General features: G+C 35.8%; 1 protein-coding gene across 4 annotated transcripts in view; it reads right to left on the bottom strand.

Moving 5' to 3' along the window:
* Nucleotides 1-22,285, bottom strand: part of DPP10 (dipeptidyl peptidase like 10) — a 1,168,699-nt gene that overhangs the window by 379,936 nt on the left and 766,478 nt on the right. For all 4 annotated transcript variants that reach the window (XM_081142810.1, XM_081142809.1, XM_081142812.1 and 1 more), the window contains exon 3: nucleotides 14,228-14,323. In XM_081142810.1, the coding sequence (XP_080998936.1) occupies nucleotides 14,228-14,323 (96 nt within the window). The remainder of the gene's footprint in view (nucleotides 1-14,227; nucleotides 14,324-22,285) is intronic.

Raw genomic sequence — 22,285 nt, 5'->3', positions numbered from 1 at the left:
CACAAAGAGCAACACATCTGATTGGTCCTGAGCAGCAGTCACTTAATCACAGCACAAGAAGATTATGCAGTACTTCTACTATACAAGGCCTCACCATTTTTGTAATTAAGAGATTATATAGTTTTTCATCTTTTGAATATTATAGGATCTTGATGGAATTAAACTCCAAGGAGTGGGATATATTTTGTCATGGGTGTGGGGTAAGGGTAAAAAAATTAACTTAGTAAGACTGGCCCGGCCGGGCGCGGCTCAGTGGTTGAGCGTTGACCTAGGATCCAGGCAATCGGGGTTCGATTCCCGGTCAGGGCACATGCCCGGGTTGCGGGCTCGATCAATGACTCTCTCATCATTGATGTTCCTCTCTCTCTCTCTCCCTCTCCTTTCCTCTCTCTGAAATCAATAAAGATATATTTTAAAAAAATAAAAATTAAAAAAAAAACAAAAAAACTTAGTAAGACTGATAATGTCAGAAAACCAAATAAACATTTATACTCCTAGGAAAGGGGCAAATGAACTCATGCAATGAATGAATATGTGTATTTTTTTTCACTTACAAATTGAATGTCATCAGAGACCAGGTAGGTGCAAGCTACCTGCTTTCAGATGCTGTTTGCAAGTCCATGGCAGTGACAGGGTAATGGCCTGGGTACACAGCCCAGCAATGAAAGTTAAAGCTCACTCAAACTGGCACCGGTATTGACAGCAAGAACCATACAGCAAGGTGTTATCAACTGAAAGTGCAAAATGAGATCAGCTTTTAAGTTATTTTTCAGCAACTCTATGTGGCCAGTCAAAACCAACAGACAAGAGCTTCATGTCATATAAGGGAGGTTTATCCTGTGGAAATAAGAAGTAGAGAAATTTCTGTGAATGCTGACACCAGTCTCTAGGAACTGTTTTAGATCAAAATATCCATGGTTTCCTAAACCAAATAACTATTAAAACAGTGGTTTTAACCATATCGTTATGTTGACTTGGAGATAAAAATAATAAAATATTTTTTTCATTTATTTTTATTGTTGAAAATATTACAGGTGTCCCCTTTGAATTAATAAAATCTTATAACTAGTTGAACTGAGAGGTCATTGTTTGCAATCTTACATCAATTATATGAATCTCAATAAAGTGCCCTTATCACATGATCTATAATATAAGCAAGGATAGAGAACTTACTACTTCTACCCTAGACTAACCAAAAGTCATAAAATTGCACTTGCCAGATACGACTTATTGCAGATGAGCAGACATGCATCCCCACTGATTTCCCTTTCAGTTAATTCTAAAGCCTACATGATAAATCTGAGCCTTACTCACAGGCTAGCCTTCATATCCAATGGTGTTTCTGATAACTCTAATTACTTGCTTCTCTACGTCTGACTTTCTCTAACCATTTATCAGGATTTCTGGCTCATAATTCTGGTTTACTTCCTTGCATAGACTCTTAATGGTAAACTATGTCACTTAGAATTAACCCAATTCCAGAAACTAGCTACGATCAGCACAGAATCTTCCCCTTGACCACATCTCTAATAACTGTTCTATTTCTTCTCTCAACGTTAATTAGATTAATTCTTTTGGCTGTTCTAACCCTTAGAATCCCACACTTATATTTTCATCCTTGGATGAAACAAGGTTCATAAGATGTTGGTAATCATTCACAAATTGGTAATAATTTCTTGGAGGTTCATTATACTGTTCTTTCCACTTTTATGGTAAATGGACAAAGTTCCATTAAAAAGTTGCATAAAAGATGCCATGACCAGAATATCACTTTTTTAGACTTTCCATATAGCCCCAAACTCTCAATTCTCATTTGAAACAAGGGCTCTAATTAATAGTTTAACTCATAACTAGGTGTGTAGGTCACTAAGTGCATTAAGTCATGAAGGGTGACTAAAAACTGTTTGCATCTTACTTAACAGCATAAACTGGGTTATCAATCTACCTCTAAGCACTTAGCAAGTCTGTTAGAAGCTGAAAAGAGTTCAATCAAGTTTTCAAAGTGATACCAGAGAATTGTGAAATATTGATATTAATAGTACTGTTATAACTAATAAAGTTCCCAAAATTCCATGAGTACCAGGTGCTATGATGTTATCAGAATGGCAATGTTAGCCATACTGTCGTTTGCTTTCAGGTCTATTGCTCTACAATACCCAAATCTAGATTGTTCCCAGATAAGAAAATGGAGCTATCTCATGTGTCATTCAGTCAAGCCCTCTAATTATGCAGATGAAGGATCCTAGGTTCACAAAGATGATGAGGTTCTCCCAAGGTGAATATTCAACTACGAAGCTCGGGTTCCTGAATTCCTGGATTACTGGAATGTGTTTTCTATTCCACATTAAGTTTTAAATTCCAGTTCTGTGTGCGTCTTATTTCAGATTTATTGTATAAATTGGTTTTAGAAGTTTCACCTTTTCCTACATCAATTATATAGTATATGCTTAATCTAATATCTAAAAATTAGTTATTGCCTCTTCATGTTATTTGTCTTTCTTTTAATACGATTTTCCTTAATTTATATTTGTTCATAGTTGCTATGGTCATTGTTACCTGAAAGTAACAGAATATGTGAACTTAAATTCTAGTTCTGCCACCTTCTAGCTGTGTGGACTTTAATCCAATGAGCATATCTCTACTTTAATTACAGAACTATAAGCATTAGATATAATAAATCAAAAATGCAAAGCATAGATCCTGGCAACTGTTAGATGCCTCCCAAACATCACTTTTATTAGCTGAATTAATAATAAATTGATGAAGGTAGATATCACAACTTCATTTTTTTTGCACCTCTAGTATCAAAATAGTATTTAATTCTCATAAGGAACAAAAATAAAAGGTAAATATCTGAAAAGGTGAAACTTCTAAAACCAATTTATACAATAAATCTGAAGTAAGACGCACACAGAACTGGAATTTAAAACTTAATGTGGAATAGAAAACACATTCCAGAAAATAAGTAGCATTAGGTCTGTTAGGTCTATTATGGTGTGTGCCTCTATGAACACACGACACTCACCACTGTGACTAGGATGGAAAACTTCAGTTCACTAAACGCTGTTCATGAAATGACTTACCACAGAAAATCTTAGCCATTTAATGATAAAAAAATCTTATCACTAGCAATTCTTCTACCTAAAGATTTTCTGAAATGCACCTACATGCTTGGTACTTATTTATTCAATGTAAAAAAATGGAATAGTTGATTCTGCTTTATCTAAATATTTCAATGGGTCATTTAAACTGACAATATGACCAAATTGATCAGATAAAACTAGTCCTTCACAAAGAAAGAAATACACACACACACACACAGAGAAAACATGACTCAAGAAAAACAATTTGTATTATAAGCTTAATATGTAAATAGGAGTTTATTATTATGGTTACCTGCACAACTTTTTTTTTAGTTACAATAAAGGATATAAAATGATTACATTTTCCCCAAATCACCTAAGAATTCTAGTCAAATTCAAAGAGTCCAATATGAGGAAAAGAAAAGATTTCCCTGGAGAAAAGTAAAGAAAACCTTTTTGTAACCCAACTTACTCATCTATAACACAAGATTAGTACCCACCCTGTCTCCCAAACAAGGTTTTACAAAAAATTGCAAATGACACATGTTGAAAAGTAAATGTGAATTCTGTCACACTATAAACACATGAAGTGAAGCGCCTATTACCAATATCTACCATCTTAATTCTAAGGAAACTAAAGTAGCCAACAATCATCGGAGCAACTTCAAATTTTCCCCTCCAAATTATGCTCTAATGTAAAGGTGAATCTGCTAAAGGAGATCAAAGCCTAACAAGCACAATAAAATAAGCAATATTAATATTCTATCTCTATGCCAATACTGAGTGGACCAACTTTTTCACCATTAATTTTACAACACACACACATTTTTCTTAGCGTCCTTACATGCTGTGCTAGTCCCTATGCCTCTGTCCTAATAAATCCCTGCTCTCCCAGTGACACCCTCTTTCTTTCCCGGGTTCCTCTGCCCTCTACAATGAAACTGAACTTAATTTATTCTCAACTCAAACTGATCTTTTACACTTCCAGTGTATTTTAAAAAATAATAATTGAAACATGTAGCGCCTAACTGCTGTTTAATAGTTTCAGGTCTATTATTTACAAATCGTTCCTAAATTCTCTAGGTGCCATTTATCTTTTATTCCCTTTCACCATGTCAGAGGCACCTGCCTGTATCAGTCACGACTAGTCATTAGCCTGTGACTTATACATAATGTAGATCTAATGAAAGACTCTATCAAACAAAGGAGAGGCAAGAAGAAGAAAAACAAGGCCAAAGAACAAAATGTGCGAGTGTGTGTCCTTCCTCAGAGGGAAAAGAGACGAGGGAGGTGGCGCCGGGTTTTTGATTCTGGGCAAAGAAAGTCAATGACACCCGCCGAGTTTGGGTTAAATATTTCCCGCCCTCTCCGCCCATCTCTGCTTCTTGCCCCCCCCATTAATTGCCCAGCCATTAATTACTCATTTCACTTCTTCAACCCACCGAGATGAGTAAAGATACTGCGCACAGCGGTGGAAGCACCTTGATAGTCACAGCCTCCTTGAACGAAAGGACCGTATTTATTCATCCTATGTCCTCACATCTGGAAGGACTTTCAAGATGCTCAAGAAGCACGTGCTGAATGAATAAAGGGCGGGTGGGCATGTGGGTGGAAAGGTGGTGCCAGGGTCAAGTGTCTACCAAATCTGCTTTGTGTTGACAAACCCAGTTCCCGGGCCAACTGAGACAAGACCGGCCGTAATTGCGGACAATTTATCCCAGCCACTGGAGCACCATTTATCCCACTGCAGGCCTCTCAGGCGGTAACAGATCTGCTCTCGGAAGATCCACAGCCCTGTGCGGGCCGCAGGGCAGGAGCCGGGCAATGCTCGCGGGTGAGCTCCAAGCAGAGCTCCTCCTCTCTCTCTGCCTCGGCCTTTTTCTTACTATAAATCGAAGAGGCATTTACTTTTTATTTTCTTTTTGTCTGTTCATTTTTTAATTGAATTGATTGGGGTGGCACTGGTTCACAAAACCATACAAGTTGCAAGCGTACAACCCAACAAAACATCATCTGCACGCAGCATCCTGAGCCCAGGGCCTCACGCAAAATCGCTTCGCACCCCCCTTCCCCGCCTTCCCCCCCCACCACCTCTCCCCAGCCCCTTTCCCTCTGGCTCGAACCACACTGCTGGCTGTGTCGAGGTGTTATATGGAATACTTTTTTCCCCGCTTAATTCCTCCTTTTAAAAATCAAAATATAGTTTCCTTTTCTAAAAGTAGGTTGTAACACGGAAGTTGAACTACGCTAATCTAAAGTTTGTTTTCTATGCCCAACTCCCTTTCAATACTTTAAAGTAATCATATTATTTCTAAAACATAAAAATATTGTTTTCCTGAAAACATGTTTCTCTGAAATGTTAACATGCAACTTTATGCGTAAATATGTTGCCCGACCCTCTTTTGTGTTTATTATAAATATTGTCATTTTTAAGACAAGCTGAAATCTTAAAAACAGTTTTTAAAGAAAACGAATTAGATTTAAATTTCAAACAAAAATCTGAATATTTGCAGTTACTATAGAAGATTGCCATACTATTATTTCAGTATATTTAATATAGATTAAACTTAATTTAAAATTTGGTAAAGTACAATGTAACATATAAATCATATAGAAATAAAAATATATTTTTGGTAATTTGGAGAAAAGTAAATATGCTTTAATGGTTTACTTCTTTAAGCATTTCTTTATTTTGGGCAGATAATGATCCATTCTTGATAATAAAATACTTTGACATACATTACTCTAAAAAAGGAGGCCAGCCATGATAACAACTAATTATATTCTTAACCTAATTTTCAGTTCTCTAAGGTATGGATCCGGAACTAGCGATGTCATAATTTCAACAGCCCTCTTTGTGTTTATATCACTGGAGAGAAGACAAAGTAGTAAAGTACAAGGAATAATCTGTCCCAACCTCTTAGGAAACATGGGAGTAAAACAGTTTTAAAATCCCTGGCCCTTAAGAAAGTCCATTGCTGCTCTGAGAACATTCTCGGTCTCCTCTCCTGTTGATCTTTGAACAAAAGGAATATTGTCTGTATTTCATCACAGCATTAGTGGGGATGGTGGGAGAGGCTCTTTTTTAGGGCTTCCATAGAAAAAAAGATTAAACACATTAAGTCTATCATTCTATAAGAAAATTAGTTAACATATTGACATATTCAATTTTGATATTTTTATATCTACAGGTGTGTACATGCATGCAATGCAATTGAGAATATATGGTGCATATAACTCTATATTCTATTTTCACTTAACATTTAATTATGAGTATGTTCCAATGTTATTAATTTTTTTCAAAAGATCATTTTTAGTGGCTGTACAGTATTTCATTAACTAAACGTAAGATCATGTATTTAACCACATGCTTTTGCACATTTAGTATCTCTTCAATAGTTTGTCTTTATAAATTATGTTGCAATAAAAAGACAAATTATTTTTAAAAATCTCTTAGTTATGAATCCAATTCTACTTTATTTAAATATCAGCTGTGTTGATGGTTATAAAAAAATTTTGTATAAGAAAATAAAATATAAGAGTTCAATTTCTGATTCTGAGCTGAGTACAGACTAACGGGAGGGTGATAATACCATCAGCTATAACCAGCTCTCTGTGCACAGAGATTTCCAGCAGCTTTGGCAACACAACCAGAGTGAATTCATGGAAAAAAACCTTAGCATGAAAGGTAGTGCCAAACAAACAAACAAACAAACATAAAATAACAAACTAGATTTATTTGATTCCCCTAACTTCGAGTCTAATTACCCTAGTTGTAAGTTCCCCTAATTATTGTAAATATTAATAATATCATTTACTATTATTTGTTTTATAGTTTATGAATAATACAATGAATTTTCACTTTCAATTCAATATCCTACATATGATTCATCAAAATGAGACTGCCAGGGGCATTTAAAGAAAATATCAGGTGTCCAGATCATTTCTAAGAGCAGTTATCAGGCTCCCCATCATTTGAATATCATAAGTCTCCAGACTTTTGCTGATTTATTCATGTGCTTTCTTACCTTAACTTTGCTGCCCTCACCTTTTTTATCTTTGCCTTTTCCATATTTTGCTTACTTAGTGTTCACTGCACTTCCCCCTGTGGGAATGGTCCTCTGCAGTTTACGTGAGGAAAACAAGCCTCAGAAGGCTTCCCACATTGCCCAAAGGCCTTGGCTTGTCCCATTTTAATGACCCTCCCATTTCATCCTGTCATGGCGCTACACGTCACTTAAAGATAAAGGTTTACACCTCTATGTTGGAATACCATGTGGAAGATGAGTTCAGTTAGTTCCAACAGGAGTCCCTTCAGGACGCAAACCCAGGGCCTCCCACATTACCATTCTCCCCAGCTGGCCACGCTCCCAAAGCAGTGGGCGGACACTGGGTGGGCAGGTTCGGGGGGTCAGGCAAAACCTGTGCACACACTGACCAAATGAACCGAACTGAACCCTCCACGGGCTGTGGACCACGTGGACCCACCTTCATTTATCAAGGGACGTAAAACAGCTTATCTCGTTGTGCTAACTCAACTATTTGTTGAGCACGAGCAGAGTCTAGGCAGGGTGGTGATTGCTGGAGTGACACAGACACGCATGTGCCACACGAGTCCTGTTCCTCAGGGTTTACCGTCCCTCAGAGCTGCTCTAAGAGTGATGTTGGCACACGGTAGCCAGGGGAGATGTATTGGCCACTGGTCAGAAGGGGTAAGTTTAATTGAGAGAAAGAATTTAGGAACTCTCATAGCAACTTAACATTGCTACGAGATCCAAACCATGGCAAGTAGACTAATGTCACTGAGCAGGTGAACTCTTGAGAGAGCCAGTGACAGGCTAGCTCAACACAGTAGAACCTCACTACGTGGTGTTACCATTCAACGTTAGTCTGTCCACCGTAAACCAGGTGCGACAGACCTGGTAGATCCAGAATCTACTTTTGATCAAAAGATCATTTAAGTGGTCTATACTCTATGAGATAAATTTTGAAATTGGCCACTGGTAAAGGGTTGAAGATAAGATGAAAAATACAAGATCACTTGATTCATTTGGATAAAAGCTTAAAGTAAATACCCTGAGATTACTAAAATTGCCTTACAATCTCTCCTTCCATTATATTCACCCTTATTTTGGAGACTGATTTCTTCTCTACCAGGAGTTTTATTAAAATAAAAACAGAAACTGTCTAGTTATGTGTGATCCTCTATGAGTAGTGCCTGCATCAATATAACTTAGATTAATTAACTTAACAACTTAATAAGCACACTCGTTTATTACATGAAAACCTTTAAATATTGATATTCCAGTTCCTGTTCAAAATCTGAGAATAGGCATTCAATGTGAGTAATCACTATTTCAATATTTGTTTAATTCTAATTTGGAAAAAATGTTTGTGAGTATAATAACAATTTTATTTAATTGCTTGTAAACACTCTTTCAAAGTAATATTTGAAATCCCTTTATTTTTTCCAATATTATGTTTCTACTTATTATATTTTTGAAATGTAATTGTAGATCTGTTGAATCTAGTAATATAAAATGTGGGGTTGTGTTTGGAATATCTATTTATCATTTTATTTTTCTAGTAACTTATTTTTATTGTATTTTTCAAAACTTTTGATTCATCCCAAATTGGAAATAAAAACAAACAAATTAAATTTTAAAATAGTCTTTCACAATAGTGTTTCACCATAATTTTAGAAGCACTCTCTCAGAGGTGATTAGACATTATTATTATTGTTGTTGTAGAAATTTCTATGGAAGAGTCAAACTCTAGAGTTTAGAGAAAGATGATGTCTGTCACAGCTACAGAAAAAGAAAAAAAATCATTGATTTTTCACCTAGGCATCAGGTTTCAAGTAGGATAAAATTTGGGCTTTCAGATGGGGGAAGGAATTCCAGGTAGAGAAAATAATGTGGCAAAGTCACAGAAAGAAGAAAGATTTGAGGCCTTCTGAGGAATATCAAGCAGTTCAATGTGGACCAAATATAAAGCAGATTAGTAGGAAAGAGTCTGAGCTTGATTCTGAGAGGCTTGAAATACAAACGGAGGAGTTTGCAATTTATTCAATTGGAAAAGGGGTTCTTTTGACATTTTTAGTAGTGCATTGATGGTTTCTAGCTGGGCCTTATAAGGTTGTATTTGACAGGAGACCCCTGGAGGAACTGGAGACCCAAGAGACTAAAAAAGGGGAGAGAGCAATTTGTCTTCTTAATTAGCTATACAAACCAAATAAACATACATATATATATTTGTTAAGGAAAATTTAGATAAAGGGAATAGGCAAAAAGAAAAGAAATCAGGTCAAAACCCAACCATCTGGAAACACTGGTACACAAAACAGCAATGTGATATCACACACAATCAACACTTCTAAAGACACATTTGTTCACTTTTTATACCATGAACATCTGAAAAAATGTGCTTATACATCTTTCTTTTAGTGACTATGTAAGTTAGCATGATATGGATACCTGGAGAGATAAAGACATTATTGCAGTATTCAGGATGAAAGTATTAATAGCAATGGGATCTGTGACAATGAGATGTCAAAGAAGCAGTTGACATATGTGTCAGGTATTGAGAAAGGCATCTCAGAATGAAACAGTGAAAGAGGGTAGGTTTCAAACTCAAACATAGTGATTAAAGCAGACTCCACCTCTTATCAGTTGTGTCTTTGGACAGGTATTCTACTTAAGAATCAGTTTTCTGGGGTTAATAACTTTAACGTTATATGCTATCATATGAATTATGTATATAAAACATCTAGAACAAATACTAACATAGAAGGCACTCGATTGGTTGATCAAATGCGTGTAGCCTGGTGATATGGCTTGGCTGAGTGTTGTCCCATGTACCAAGAGGTCACTGGTTCAATTCCCCATCAGTTCACATGCCTGGCTTGTGGGCTGATTCCCAGTAGGAGGCATGTAGGAGGCAGTCAATTGATGTTTCTCTCTCACATCAATGTTTCTCTCTCTCAAATCAATAAAAACATATTTTTTTTAAAAATGTACATGGGCAGGGGACCTCAGGGAGCCTCAGACCATTAATAGATCTGCCCCCAGCTCTAAGCTGGGGGAAGCTTATACACAGATTGGCTTCTCCCATGCACACTCAGGCTCAGGAGACACAGCCACAAACAGTGAATAATGTGGCAGCTGCAGACAGGTAGCCCAAGACCAGTTACATACAACATTTGACACTGACCTGTACCTGAACCCCTCCCAAGGGGAACCAGAACCAACACAACCACCAGAGCTCAACCCAGCTAGCCATACAAGAAACACACTGAAAGAGGGAGTCTGGCAGGGACCAGGCCCTGCTGGGAACAACTCTGAGTCAGGTGGCAGCCCCGGTACAGTAACTCATACCTGGTGGTTGAGGTTTATCCTTATAGTCAGCCAGCCTGAAGAGTAAACTCAACCCACGACAAGGACCAACAGCATTCAAGGAGTGTGCACATAACCCACAAGAAACATCCCCGGAACACCCAGCTCAAGCGATCTGCAAGGCTGTGCCACTGAGCCTAACAAGACACCTTCATCATAAAGCCATGGTAACAAGTCGGGAGTCATAGAAGATCTACCTAATACACAGGGACAAAATGGGGAGACAAAGAAATATGCCCCAAATAAAAGAAGAGAAAGCCCCAGAAAAAGAATTAACTGAAATGGAAGCAACCAAGATTATCAGAGGCAGAGTTTAAAACACTGGCTATAAGGATGCTCAAGGACCTTGGGGGATATGCACCCCTATGTTCATAGCAGCGTTATTGACAATAGCCAAGATCTGGAGACAGCCCAAGTGCCCATCAGTAGATGAGTGGATAAAAGACCTGTGGCACATTTACATAACATACTACTACTTGGTGGTAAAAAAACAAAACAAAACAGAAATCTTACCTTTTGTGACAGCATAGATGGACCTAGAGAGTATTATGTGAAGCGAAATAAGTCAGACAGAGAAAGACAAATACTATATGATCTCACTTATATGTGGAATCTAATGGACAAGACTGATGAACAAAACAAAAACAGAGGCACAAACACATAAAACAGACGGACAGCTGTCAGAGGGAAGGGCTTGGGGGCTGGTGAAAGAAGGTAAAGAGATTAAGGAAAAATATATATATATATATATGGGGCTAGGTGGAGGTGGGCAAAGGGGAATAATTGGGGACAAAAAGTGACTTTGCTTTTATCAATGGGTGCACGATGCAGTGTGCAGATGATGTTTTGTTAAGTTGCACACTTGAAACCTGTATGGTTTTGTGAACCAATGTCACCCCAATAAATTCAATAAAAATGTATGTGGGAAGATGAATAATTTTAACGAAGATGGATTTCTAGGCTTCAAGGTGACATAACTAGAAAAAGATGCTATAAAAATGGAGATTCAAACTTCTCAGCAGATACGAGGGAAGGCACTTGTTAAGCTAACCATGAACACGAGGACCCGTGAAAGGCTGCAATGACATTCAGTTATTTTATTTGAGAACAGGCATAAGAAATGACATTGCTGCACTACCATCGACCTATGATGACCTCCAAGACTAAATGAAGCCTCCAAATAAGCTTAACTTAGACTTCTTCAAGAGACTTACATACTAAGAATACCTGGTGAGACACCTCATGAGAATATAGAAAAAAATTCACATTTTATATTTAGATACAATCTGTGACAATGAGGCCAAGGTTACACATTCTATTCATATAGCTCCCACTGTGCTTCCTGGCTGTGTGAGGAACCGGTAAATAGGCCAAGTGTCTAGTGATCGCTGGGAAAGTGATCTGGGTTGAATGAGAGGAATGGATGAGCACAAATCTATACCCTACTGGAAAAGCAGCCCGGAGCCCCAAGCTGACAGTGAGTGGATTTCTCCAGTGGCATTTATAAAGCCTCTGAGAGCTTAGGGTCTGTTTAAGTCCATTTAAAGGATGTTTTTATGTCACATTTTAAAATAGATATTATAGCCTACATTTTTCCTAGAATATAACAGTAACACTTCAGCTTTGTCTCAGGATGTTTCTCATGATTAGGCCTACCAAGAGTTAATAATGAAATCATTTTTCAAAAAGCTTAAAATGATTAATTCCACATATATGATTTTGGTATGTTGTGAAGTGTTAGAGTAGAATGTGTGCCCTAGATAATGAAATGGCTTAATTAGCATGTAGTTCACAGCTTAAATATCCATTCAGCCCTTTGGCATTTCAATATCAAAGTGTCAGTTATACACAGGAGTGAATGTCTCTAAATAATCCTGAGATTAATGTCTCTAAGCTAACCTGAGAAGGGAGATGAGGCCCGTGATTTTTGCTTGCTTTCCAAAGTCAAAGGCCACAAATGTCTAACATTTTTCCAGAATCATGGTGAATAAAACAGAATGTAATTCAACATTTCAAATCTAATAACACATTTTTTTCACAATTTTGTTGTCTTCTTCTCCAATAGAAAATAATTGTTAAAAAAATTAAAAGATGACTTGTGAAATTACTACAGCACATTAGGAGGGTGGTTTGTGAGAGATCAGTGTGTTAGAACAATGTTTGGTAACAATACCTCCTTTTTATTAGCCTCCTTTAGTTCCAGTGCTCATCTGAAATAATCATAGTGCAAAGGCTATGGTATGGCAAGTCCTCAATTTATACCAATTCAAATAAAAATATACAAATAAATTAATAAAACTGCTATCTTGCTTTCTCTCTCTATAATACCAGAAATTTTCAACCCTTTACATCTTATGCACACATAAACTAATTACTAAAAGCCTGCAGCACACCAAAAAATGTATTTTTTGTCTATCTGACAAACACTGTATGTATAATTATGATTCATTCACAACAGGCAGCTATTGTTGTGTTGGCTGTGGTCATTTTTTTTAATTTGACAATCTAAGGGAAAAGAGGTCAGTGTCCCTGACTGAAGAGTCAGGTATCACATGTTTTAGCAATTCTTGCAGCTCACCCATTAAAAGTCACTGCCTAATACCATCAGCATGATACACACTCATCTTCCAACTGATTTCAACTGAAACTTAGTTTATTGAAATATAACAGAGAACTTCAGTGAAATGCATTAATTCATTTATTCAAAGACAAATCTTGAGTGCCTGCTGATCTCCAGGAACTGTATCAATGCTAAGTAAACAGTATGATCTGGCCCCTGCCCTCATGAATTAACCTTTCTTCTTTTATAGTTTCCATAAATTACCATTTAATTTTCAGGCATAAATGCAGTTAATTAGAATATTAGAGAAGAATGGACTATAAGTGTGATCATCGTTATTAGATAAAAAGCAAAGCTCCTGTTATTTATCATAAAATAATCTACTCTATGCCTTGAAAACAAGCAAAGTTATTACGTCTAAATAAATTGAAGGGCAAAGATGAAGAGCGATCAGATCACAGTGATTAGCATGGTCAGGCAAATTGGAATATTCCAGGAATGAAAACCTCACTTTCTGTTCGCCAACACATTTCTTCTGACTGGATTACCCAATCGCTTTCCCCATTACCTTCCATAAAGAGAAACCAAAGCCCATGGAGCCACTCAGCAACTTTATTTCTGGTTGTTTCTTTCATAATCTAAATGCTTTTTAAAACTCTTTGAAAATAATAAAATCAGAAATAACCTAAGGAAAGCTGAGGTGGCGTCCTTGCCAGGGCGGAGAAAGAACAAAGGGCAATATATTTCCATGTCATCTCTAACTCATTTGAGCTTTGCAGAGAGTCTCCCTGGTTTGTAGCATTTAGGATTAAAAAGAAAAGCCACCAAGAAGGACAAGAACCTAATTTGTCTGTCAAATTTGAAGCATATACATAGGTAGTCTCTCAAACCCATACTTTATACCAAGAAGGATAATCCAGAGAAATGCTAGAGATGTAACACATCTTCAAAGTCACATGACTAATATCAATCAGGGAACCACTGATGGTAAACAATTGACCTAATGTTTGGAGGATATTTCTATTGATGACCTCCCTTACATGAGCAAAGTTATTAATTGTTGATTAAATAGTACGTGTAATCTTTGAAAAATCATGTCGATTAAAATATTCACTGCTAATACCATTATTTGCTTTGATGTTACTTATATAGAACTCACTAAATATAACATATGGAAAGTGCACACATACCGTTGATCCAGCGAGCTTCTGGATCATGAAGCACAAGGTCTTTCCTGAAGAGATCTTCTAAGGACAACCTGGTTTCTGATGAATTTCCAAGTTCATCTAAAATAAAATGAATCTCGGATTAGGCACTTATTTCACGCTTATTTCTAAAACGAATGAATCATAGAAGTTGAAACATTTTGCTTCAAAAATATGTTAACTAGATGAGATTATAATGTGATCATTTAAACATGGGTTGGTTTTTGCATTTGAAGTTTGTCTGCTTCATAATATTTTTCAATATATTAAATTATTTTTAACATTAAAATGGTCTTGATCCAGTATAAATGTAATAGATCGATCCCCTGCTATGTATTGATGTATAATATGGAAGCACTTAAAAATTCCCATTGTGTATCGTGCTCCCAAGGGCATATTTTTCACTGGTATTCATAATCCAGCCAATTATTTTCCAAATCACTTTGTCATATTCTCATTAATGATAAATTTACAGTATTGTAAATACCAAATATGAGAGAGAGAGTTGAAGACACTGGATATATATTAAGAGAACTTCCAATCTCAGAAGAAAGTTCATCAAATTAACAGAATAAATACCAAGTTCCACCAAACAAATACCAGCTAACAAATAATAAATCGATCTAAGAGTTAAATATAAAACTTCAAATAATGCAATGCTAGATTGTTAATGAAAAGCACATATTTATATTAGTCCCTGTCACATAAACTACGTTTACCCCCTTTTTAAATTCCAAAGTCTAGGACATGGAAGGACAATCTAAGTACCAAAATTAAGCAAAGCAAACACACTTTTAGAGAGCGAAAGGCTATGGATAAGTTAGCAATATTTCATTTTCTTTGAAAAATAATAGCATTGTTTATTTACTGTGTAAAATCATCTTTGTGACCTTTCATTTCTGACCTTCACTCTGGTTAAAAATAAAATGTCAAAAGTTTATACCAACCTCATTAGATATTGTTTTTTAAAGGTCCAGCACTTATTGCAGCCAGTGCTTTATCTATTTCAGCTGAAAAGCTGGGCCAGAGAATCAATATGTTCAAACGCAATTTCCTTTAACATGAATCATTCATGTATTTAAACCACAAAATAACTGCAAAGGATCAAAAAAGAAATATTCCTAGTAGAAATAGTGTGAAATGTTTGATTCCAAGTCTTGCAAAGGACCTAGTAATTATATACAAATTTGCAAAACATAACGCTCCGTCTGATAGTCTGACACACCAAAGCTTGAACTTTCTATATTCAGTGAACAAATACTGGGACCTTGAATTTGTAAGGTATTCAGTGAAGCACTGTAAGGGGCTTGAGACATATCTAAGTGCTGCTCTTAGGGGTTCATACTTGCAAAGCATGAAAAATATGATAGATGTCACAATAAAGACACAGTGCTGGGGGAGTTCAGAGAAAGAGGCAAACATCTTGCTGAAGCACTTTTAAAAGGCCTTAGATAAAAATCAAATGACCAACTTTCATCCATTGCTGTTGGGAATAAAAAGTCGCACAGGCCCTTGGAAGACAGTTTGGCAGTTTGTTACAAAAGGAGGCATACAAGCCATTGGTCGCATTCCTCGGAATTTACCTAAGTGAGTTGAAAACTTACACTTACACAAAAACCTGCACACGGGTATTTAGATCAGCTTTATTCATAATTGCCCACATTTGGAAGCAAAGAAGTCCTTCAATAGGTGAATGGGTAAACTGGTAGGTCCAGACAGTGCAATGCTATGCAGTAATAAATAAATAAAAATGAGCTATCAACCATGAGAAGACACGGAGCAACTGTAAATGTATGTTACTAACTAAAAGAAGCCTGTTGAAGGGGCCGTGTGTGCGCCGTGCGACTCCAACTGCAAGACATTCTGAAAAGGGCCAACTACGAAGACACTAGCAATAGCAATACGTCACGACATATGTGTCCAAACCCACGGAAAATACAACACCAAGAGTGAACCCTACTGTAAGGTGTGGACCGTGGGTAATGACGTGTCAACCAGAGTCATGGATCGTCACAAATACGAAGCTCGGGTGCAGGTGTCCGTAGCGGGGGAGGCCAAGGGGTCAATGGGAAACCTCTGTACCTGCAGCTCCGTTTTTCTGTGAGACTAAACTTCTCTAGAAAACAAAGTCTATGAGTCGTTTTCTTTAAAGTTAAATCACCAGGATTTTACAGGTTTAAAAAAACAGAGAAAGGGGCTAGCAGGGACAAGACAGGCATTTTAGATAATATCATGAGTAATTGCTGTTTGACAAACCAAAGGAGCCTTGATTCTAGAATTCAATTTCTGTCATAGGAGTTTGGGATTTTAGTCAAATGAGCTAATTTTATTAGGGTTTCAGCAATTTACTTATTCTATGAGATATCTCAAAAAGAACAGGTTCGGGTATAGATAAATTTTAAATTTCATGAGATTATATATAATGCACCATCATTTTGTCTAATTCAACCCCTTCAGTTCTTAAAGAATTATATTTTACCATCTCTATTTGAAATACATTTATTTATATACATAAAGGTGAGAGGTAAGAGTCTAACTTTATTTCAGGGGGAGATATTATGCTAACACAATTTATTACATAATCCTTACCTACTGAATTGAAAAATTAACTGCATGTATTACATATGAATATCCCTTACATACATACATCTGCTTCTCTTTCAAAAAATTTTTTTTCTCTTTCTAGATAAATTCCACATATTTTGTTTACTGTGTATTTTAGGCAGATATAAATATTTTTTAAAAGTCCCTTGTAAGGCAAATGCAAACAACAAACAATATTATTTTCAAATAAATTTTCAAATTATATTTCAGTAATTCGCAAACATTCAAACTTTCATTTGAGCTTTAAAACCATATTTCAAGTCACCAAATTGATGTTTTAAAATAGCACAATAAATAAACAGTAAATTGAAAAACTTTAGACATTTTATAATATTAAGGTATTCCATTCAGAACTAGGTATTATTCACCTCTCATTTTATGCACATTAATTATATTTGATCTTTAATTTTTCATGTAGATGCATTACTTTTTCCTATTAGATATAGTCTTAAGTATATATGTTTTGTGTTCATTGTAAGCAGGACATTTTCCATTCTGATTCTAAATGTTAAGCAGTTAATGATTAAATTATCTACCATACAAGATTTCCTTTAAAATTCCAATTGTATTTAATTAAATCTTTTATTTTTCTATATATCCAATTAAATCATCTGAAATAGTTTTTATTCTTTCTTTCCCAAAGTTTAAACAATTCATATATATATAATATATATGAAATAATCAGTTAATGGCAAATTCACATGCAGTCGTGAGAGAGATCCTGTGTACCTGTCATCCACTTTCCCTCAATAGCATGTAATTTCCTAAATAATCGTATCACAACAAGAAATTGATGCTGACACTCTCCATCAACTTCATTCAGATTTCACCAATTGTATATATATTTATTTCTATATGTATGAGCATGTATGCATGTGTGTGTTTAGCACTATGCAGTGTCCCATATAACGAGCTCCAGTCAAGGCACAGAAAAGCTCCCCCCAGGATCTCCTGGGCTGCCCTCTTACTACCATAGCTCCCTCTGCAACCCTTGGCAACCACGAACCTAATCTTCACCTTATCATTTGGTAAATTCCAGGATGGTATGAAAATTAAATCATACAATATGCAACCATTCGAGATTGGCGTTTTTCAATCAGAATAATTCCTTTTGAGGTCCATCCTAGCCGTTGATTCTATCAATGCTTCATTACTTTATTATTACTTAGTAATATTTCAGGGTAGGAAAGCAGCACAGTTTGTTGAACTGTGTACTGTTGAAGGACATCTGGGTTATCATTTGTCATTTTGGGTTATTATGAATAAAGTGCTATGAACATTTTGTATAGATTTTTGTGGGAACATAAATTTTTCTGTCTTTGAGATAAATGTCAGAGTATGCAATTGCTGGGTCACATGGTGAGCACATGGTTTGGGTTTGTAAGAAAATGTTACATGCTTTTCTAGAGTAGTTGTGCCATTTTACATTCTCAACAGCACTGCATAAATAATCCGGTTTCTCTTCACTCTTGCCATAATTTGGTGTTATTTTTTTAAGTTAGTTATTATGATATTCATGTAATGATATCCCATTGTGGTTTTAATTTCCATTTCCTAATACTTAATAAACATCATTTAATGTGCTTATTTGTGATCTGTATATAACCTTCATTGAAATACCTATTCATGCCATTTCCCAGTTTTCTAATTGAATTGTTTCTGTTTGTGTGTTTGTTTGTTTACTTTCTGAGTTTGGACAGTTATTTATTTATTCTAGATAAATAATTTGTCACACACATTAATTTAAAATATCCTCAAAACTTCTACCTCACTGTTTCATTCTCTTAGAAAAGACTTTTGCAGAGAAAAAGTTTTTTTAATATTGATGAGGTCTAGTTTATCAAATTTTCCTTTTAGAAATCATGCTTTTAATGACAAAACAAAATATGATTCACCTGCCCAGCCAGGGGTCGCTCAGCGGTTGAGCATGGACCTGGGGTGCAGGAGATCGCAGTTTGATTCCTGGTCAGGGCACATGCCTGGGTTGCGGGCTCAATCCCCAGTCGGGGGCCTGCAGGAGGCAGCCGATCAGTGACTCTCTCATCGCTGATGTTTCTCTCTCTCTCTCTCCCTCTCCTTTCCTCTCTCCGAAATCAATAAAGATATATTTTAAAAGATTAAAAAATTCACCTAATTCTGTGTCCTGAAGATTTTCTCCTATATTAATTTTCTTACAGGGTCAAGTTTTATATTTTACATATGAGTCCCTTATCCATTTTGAGTTACTTTTTGATATATAGTGCGAGGGTTAATTATAGGTTCATATTTTACTTTATTTTATTGCTTATTAAATAGCCAATTGTTCCAGCACCGATTTTTGAAAAGCATTTATTTCATTTTGTTGATTTATTTCATTAGCTTAAATATTTAAAAAATGTTGAATAATAATAATGACAGTCTTTTTCCTCTATTATGGCAGCATCATTACTATTTCATTATTTAATAAGATTTTTTGTAATTTTTGCAAAAGAATCTTTGTCATGCTTACGTAATGTGTTTTTATTTTTGTGTCACTTAGAATATTTATTTGAAATTATTACTATGTCATGATATAGTTTGAGTCTCTTTTATATAAACATAGTTCCCCCTCTAATGTGTTGATATAAAAATCGTATAAATGAAATGTCCAATTTCCAACACCCTCTATTTACATGACAAAAATCCAACTGCTCATGATGAATTATTATTATTTTTATATTGCTATATTAATATGCTAAATTGTTTTTTAAATATGTAGGTATGTGTTGATGAATGAAATTACATGATCCAAGGTTTTTCAGCATGCATTTTATTGATCAATTAACATTTTAATATTTTATTAAATATTTTTAAACTTTCATTTATTTTCTTTTATCTGGAATTGTTTAATAAATTTAATAATAAGAATTTTTCTTTAACTCCACCTGTCCCCTAGAATTTATTTTCAAAATCAACCCATAAAAGTAATTATTATAATTAAATATGCCCTTTAAACAATAATCAGAGAGAGAGAGATGTATATTAAGGATCCATTTCTTTGGCTTCCTTCATTACTGAGAGCGTGAACTATATACCTCATTCCTTTTTTTCTTTTCTTGGTTTTCTTTAGCTGCTAGCACTTTCCCTGAGGTTTCTTGAATTTTTCAGTCCTAGAATAAAGACTTCTTTCTTTTACATATAATGAATATTTAAGCTTCTCTTTTAATAGCCTCCCGGGCTAGCTCCTATCCCTTATCTCCTTTTATCTCATCATAATATTTTGGGGTGTTTACCCATTGTAATCAATTTTCTCTTTTCCAGACAGCCCCCAAACCCTATTGGATGTTACTATCTTTATTTCACAGAAAAAACTGAGGATCAGCAAAGTTAAATATCATGGCAAAGGCCAAAGCCAAATGGTTACTAACAGCCAGGACTGAAACTGGAACCTGAATCTACCTGACAAATTAAGCTACCCAGTCGCTCAACATGTCCTTGTTCAGCATTCTCTTTAATACTGTTTTAATTACATCTTTTTAAAAAGAGATAATATATAGTTTTGTAAATGATATTTTAAGAATAGTCTTAATGAGGTCAGCGGAGAACCCTTCATGCAATCGAAATTACGCTCCTCAGTGTACCCTCTCCAGACCTTACTAACACCCCATTATGCTCCCGATTGCCCATGAAGGGGCACTGCCTCAGCCCTTCCTTTCTGAAACAGCAGTGTCACAGCATTCACGAGAAAGTCGGGGGTTTCGTTTGTTTTCTTCAAAAAAATCATCTAGATCGTTGCAGCCTAAAACTCCAATTCACCCTCTGGTCCTTGTGGCACACTATTTAGTGCTGGAACTGCAGTATCATTCCCTAGCACACTTGATTGGCAAACATTTATAACTCACATTGCAACCTGATTGCTCGGGAAATTAATTTATGTTGGATCTTACTATTTGATGCATTTTAATAACTGTCTCTATATTTTAACTCCAAGGCGACACTTATCAAAAGGAGAATCCTGGAGTATCACACATTCATCCCAATAACTCACACTGACCCACGAGAAGGTAGCTCAGAAGAAACGCATTGTATCGTAAATAATTATGATATGATCCCTCATCTAAAGCTCCTTTCTGATAAATCGTTGGAGAAACAAATTCTGAAATTAATACCTGTTCCCTAATATCAACAAAAATATATCTTAAATGTAATATTCACCTCCCATAGCCTAATCCTTCACTAGTAAGGAGCTCAGTAACATAGCTCTAGTCATCTTGTGGCTAAATGTGAGATACCTCTCTGAGGTTTGCAAGTGTGAAAGCCTGAAAACTGAATATATATTAATAGTTGCTATTAAAAGGCTAAATATTTGCTAACCAACCAGGACCCGTGATGATGGTTTTCATTATAAATAGCAGCACAGAAACCCAATGGGATTCACAGCACAACAGTAATCACAAGTATTTAAAAAACCTGAAGCACAGGAATTATTCGTTAAACAGTTACAAGATTTAGAATCTTAGCTAAGACATTTAGTTTCCGATACGCAAATGTAACAGAACTGAACTTAAATCATTCACTCCATGTCCCTTTCTCTGTTCCAGCCATTTAAGATCATAGACCGCTTGCTATTGATATTTCTGTTCTTTCTGTCCAAAATCCCATCTTCCTTTTAAATGGCCTTTTGAGATAAGTTAGTTGCATAATCTTAAAAGAAAAAAAGAGTGTGCTCTTGGGTATTATATCAATGAATAACTAATTTAAGTAAGACTCAATTCTTGGTTTCTCTTTACCAAAACTAATTGTGTTACTTTTTATCTAGTTTACTCTTGGCATCAGAGGTTCAAAAGTATTTCTTTTCATTTAAATCCTATTTGAAATAATTTCCTGTTAAAACAGCAGTAAAAAGAAAAATCTGATCAGGTGCATATTCAAACTTCCCAGGAGAGGAACAAGGCCATTAGTCCTGTTCAGGAGATTCCCTCTTCGGTCAGGACGCCCAGTGTACCACCATCTCCCCTTCCCTCCGCTATGTTTAAATCCGAGATTCATTCTAAACAGTGACTTTCACTTTCCCTGTTTAGTGCCAGTACAGACTATGGTCTAGTGCGTTTCCCCTTCAAACACTATTAAATGTTTAAAGTTCACTGAAAGGGCAACACCCCCTCTGTTCCTCTTTATGTCACTGGTTGAACTACAGCTATCATGGTGAAATTCCAGATTTTTTCAAAATATTTGTTGTTTGTATATTCCCTAACCAGTCAACAGGCAAACCTTGAAATTTTATTTTACTACATAACAGCTGCAGCATTAGTCCCCTCTTATTTTCTACTCCCCTCCCCTTTCTTTTCTTTCACTAGGATCTGAAACCCTACAGAGCAGCCTAAATATGGTCAAAATTTATGTCATTTCAAATCAGAAATAAGATCCCCATTTCTTTTGAATGTTTCCTGATTTATCACCTAGACAATAAACAAAGGTTTA

Source organism: Miniopterus schreibersii (assembly GCF_964146895.1).
Source record: "Miniopterus schreibersii genome assembly, chromosome: 7".
In the NCBI taxonomy this organism is placed as follows: domain Eukaryota; kingdom Metazoa; phylum Chordata; class Mammalia; order Chiroptera; family Miniopteridae; genus Miniopterus; species Miniopterus schreibersii.
Note: the sequence above shows the minus strand (reverse complement) of the source record. Positions and strands in the feature narration are given on the sequence as shown.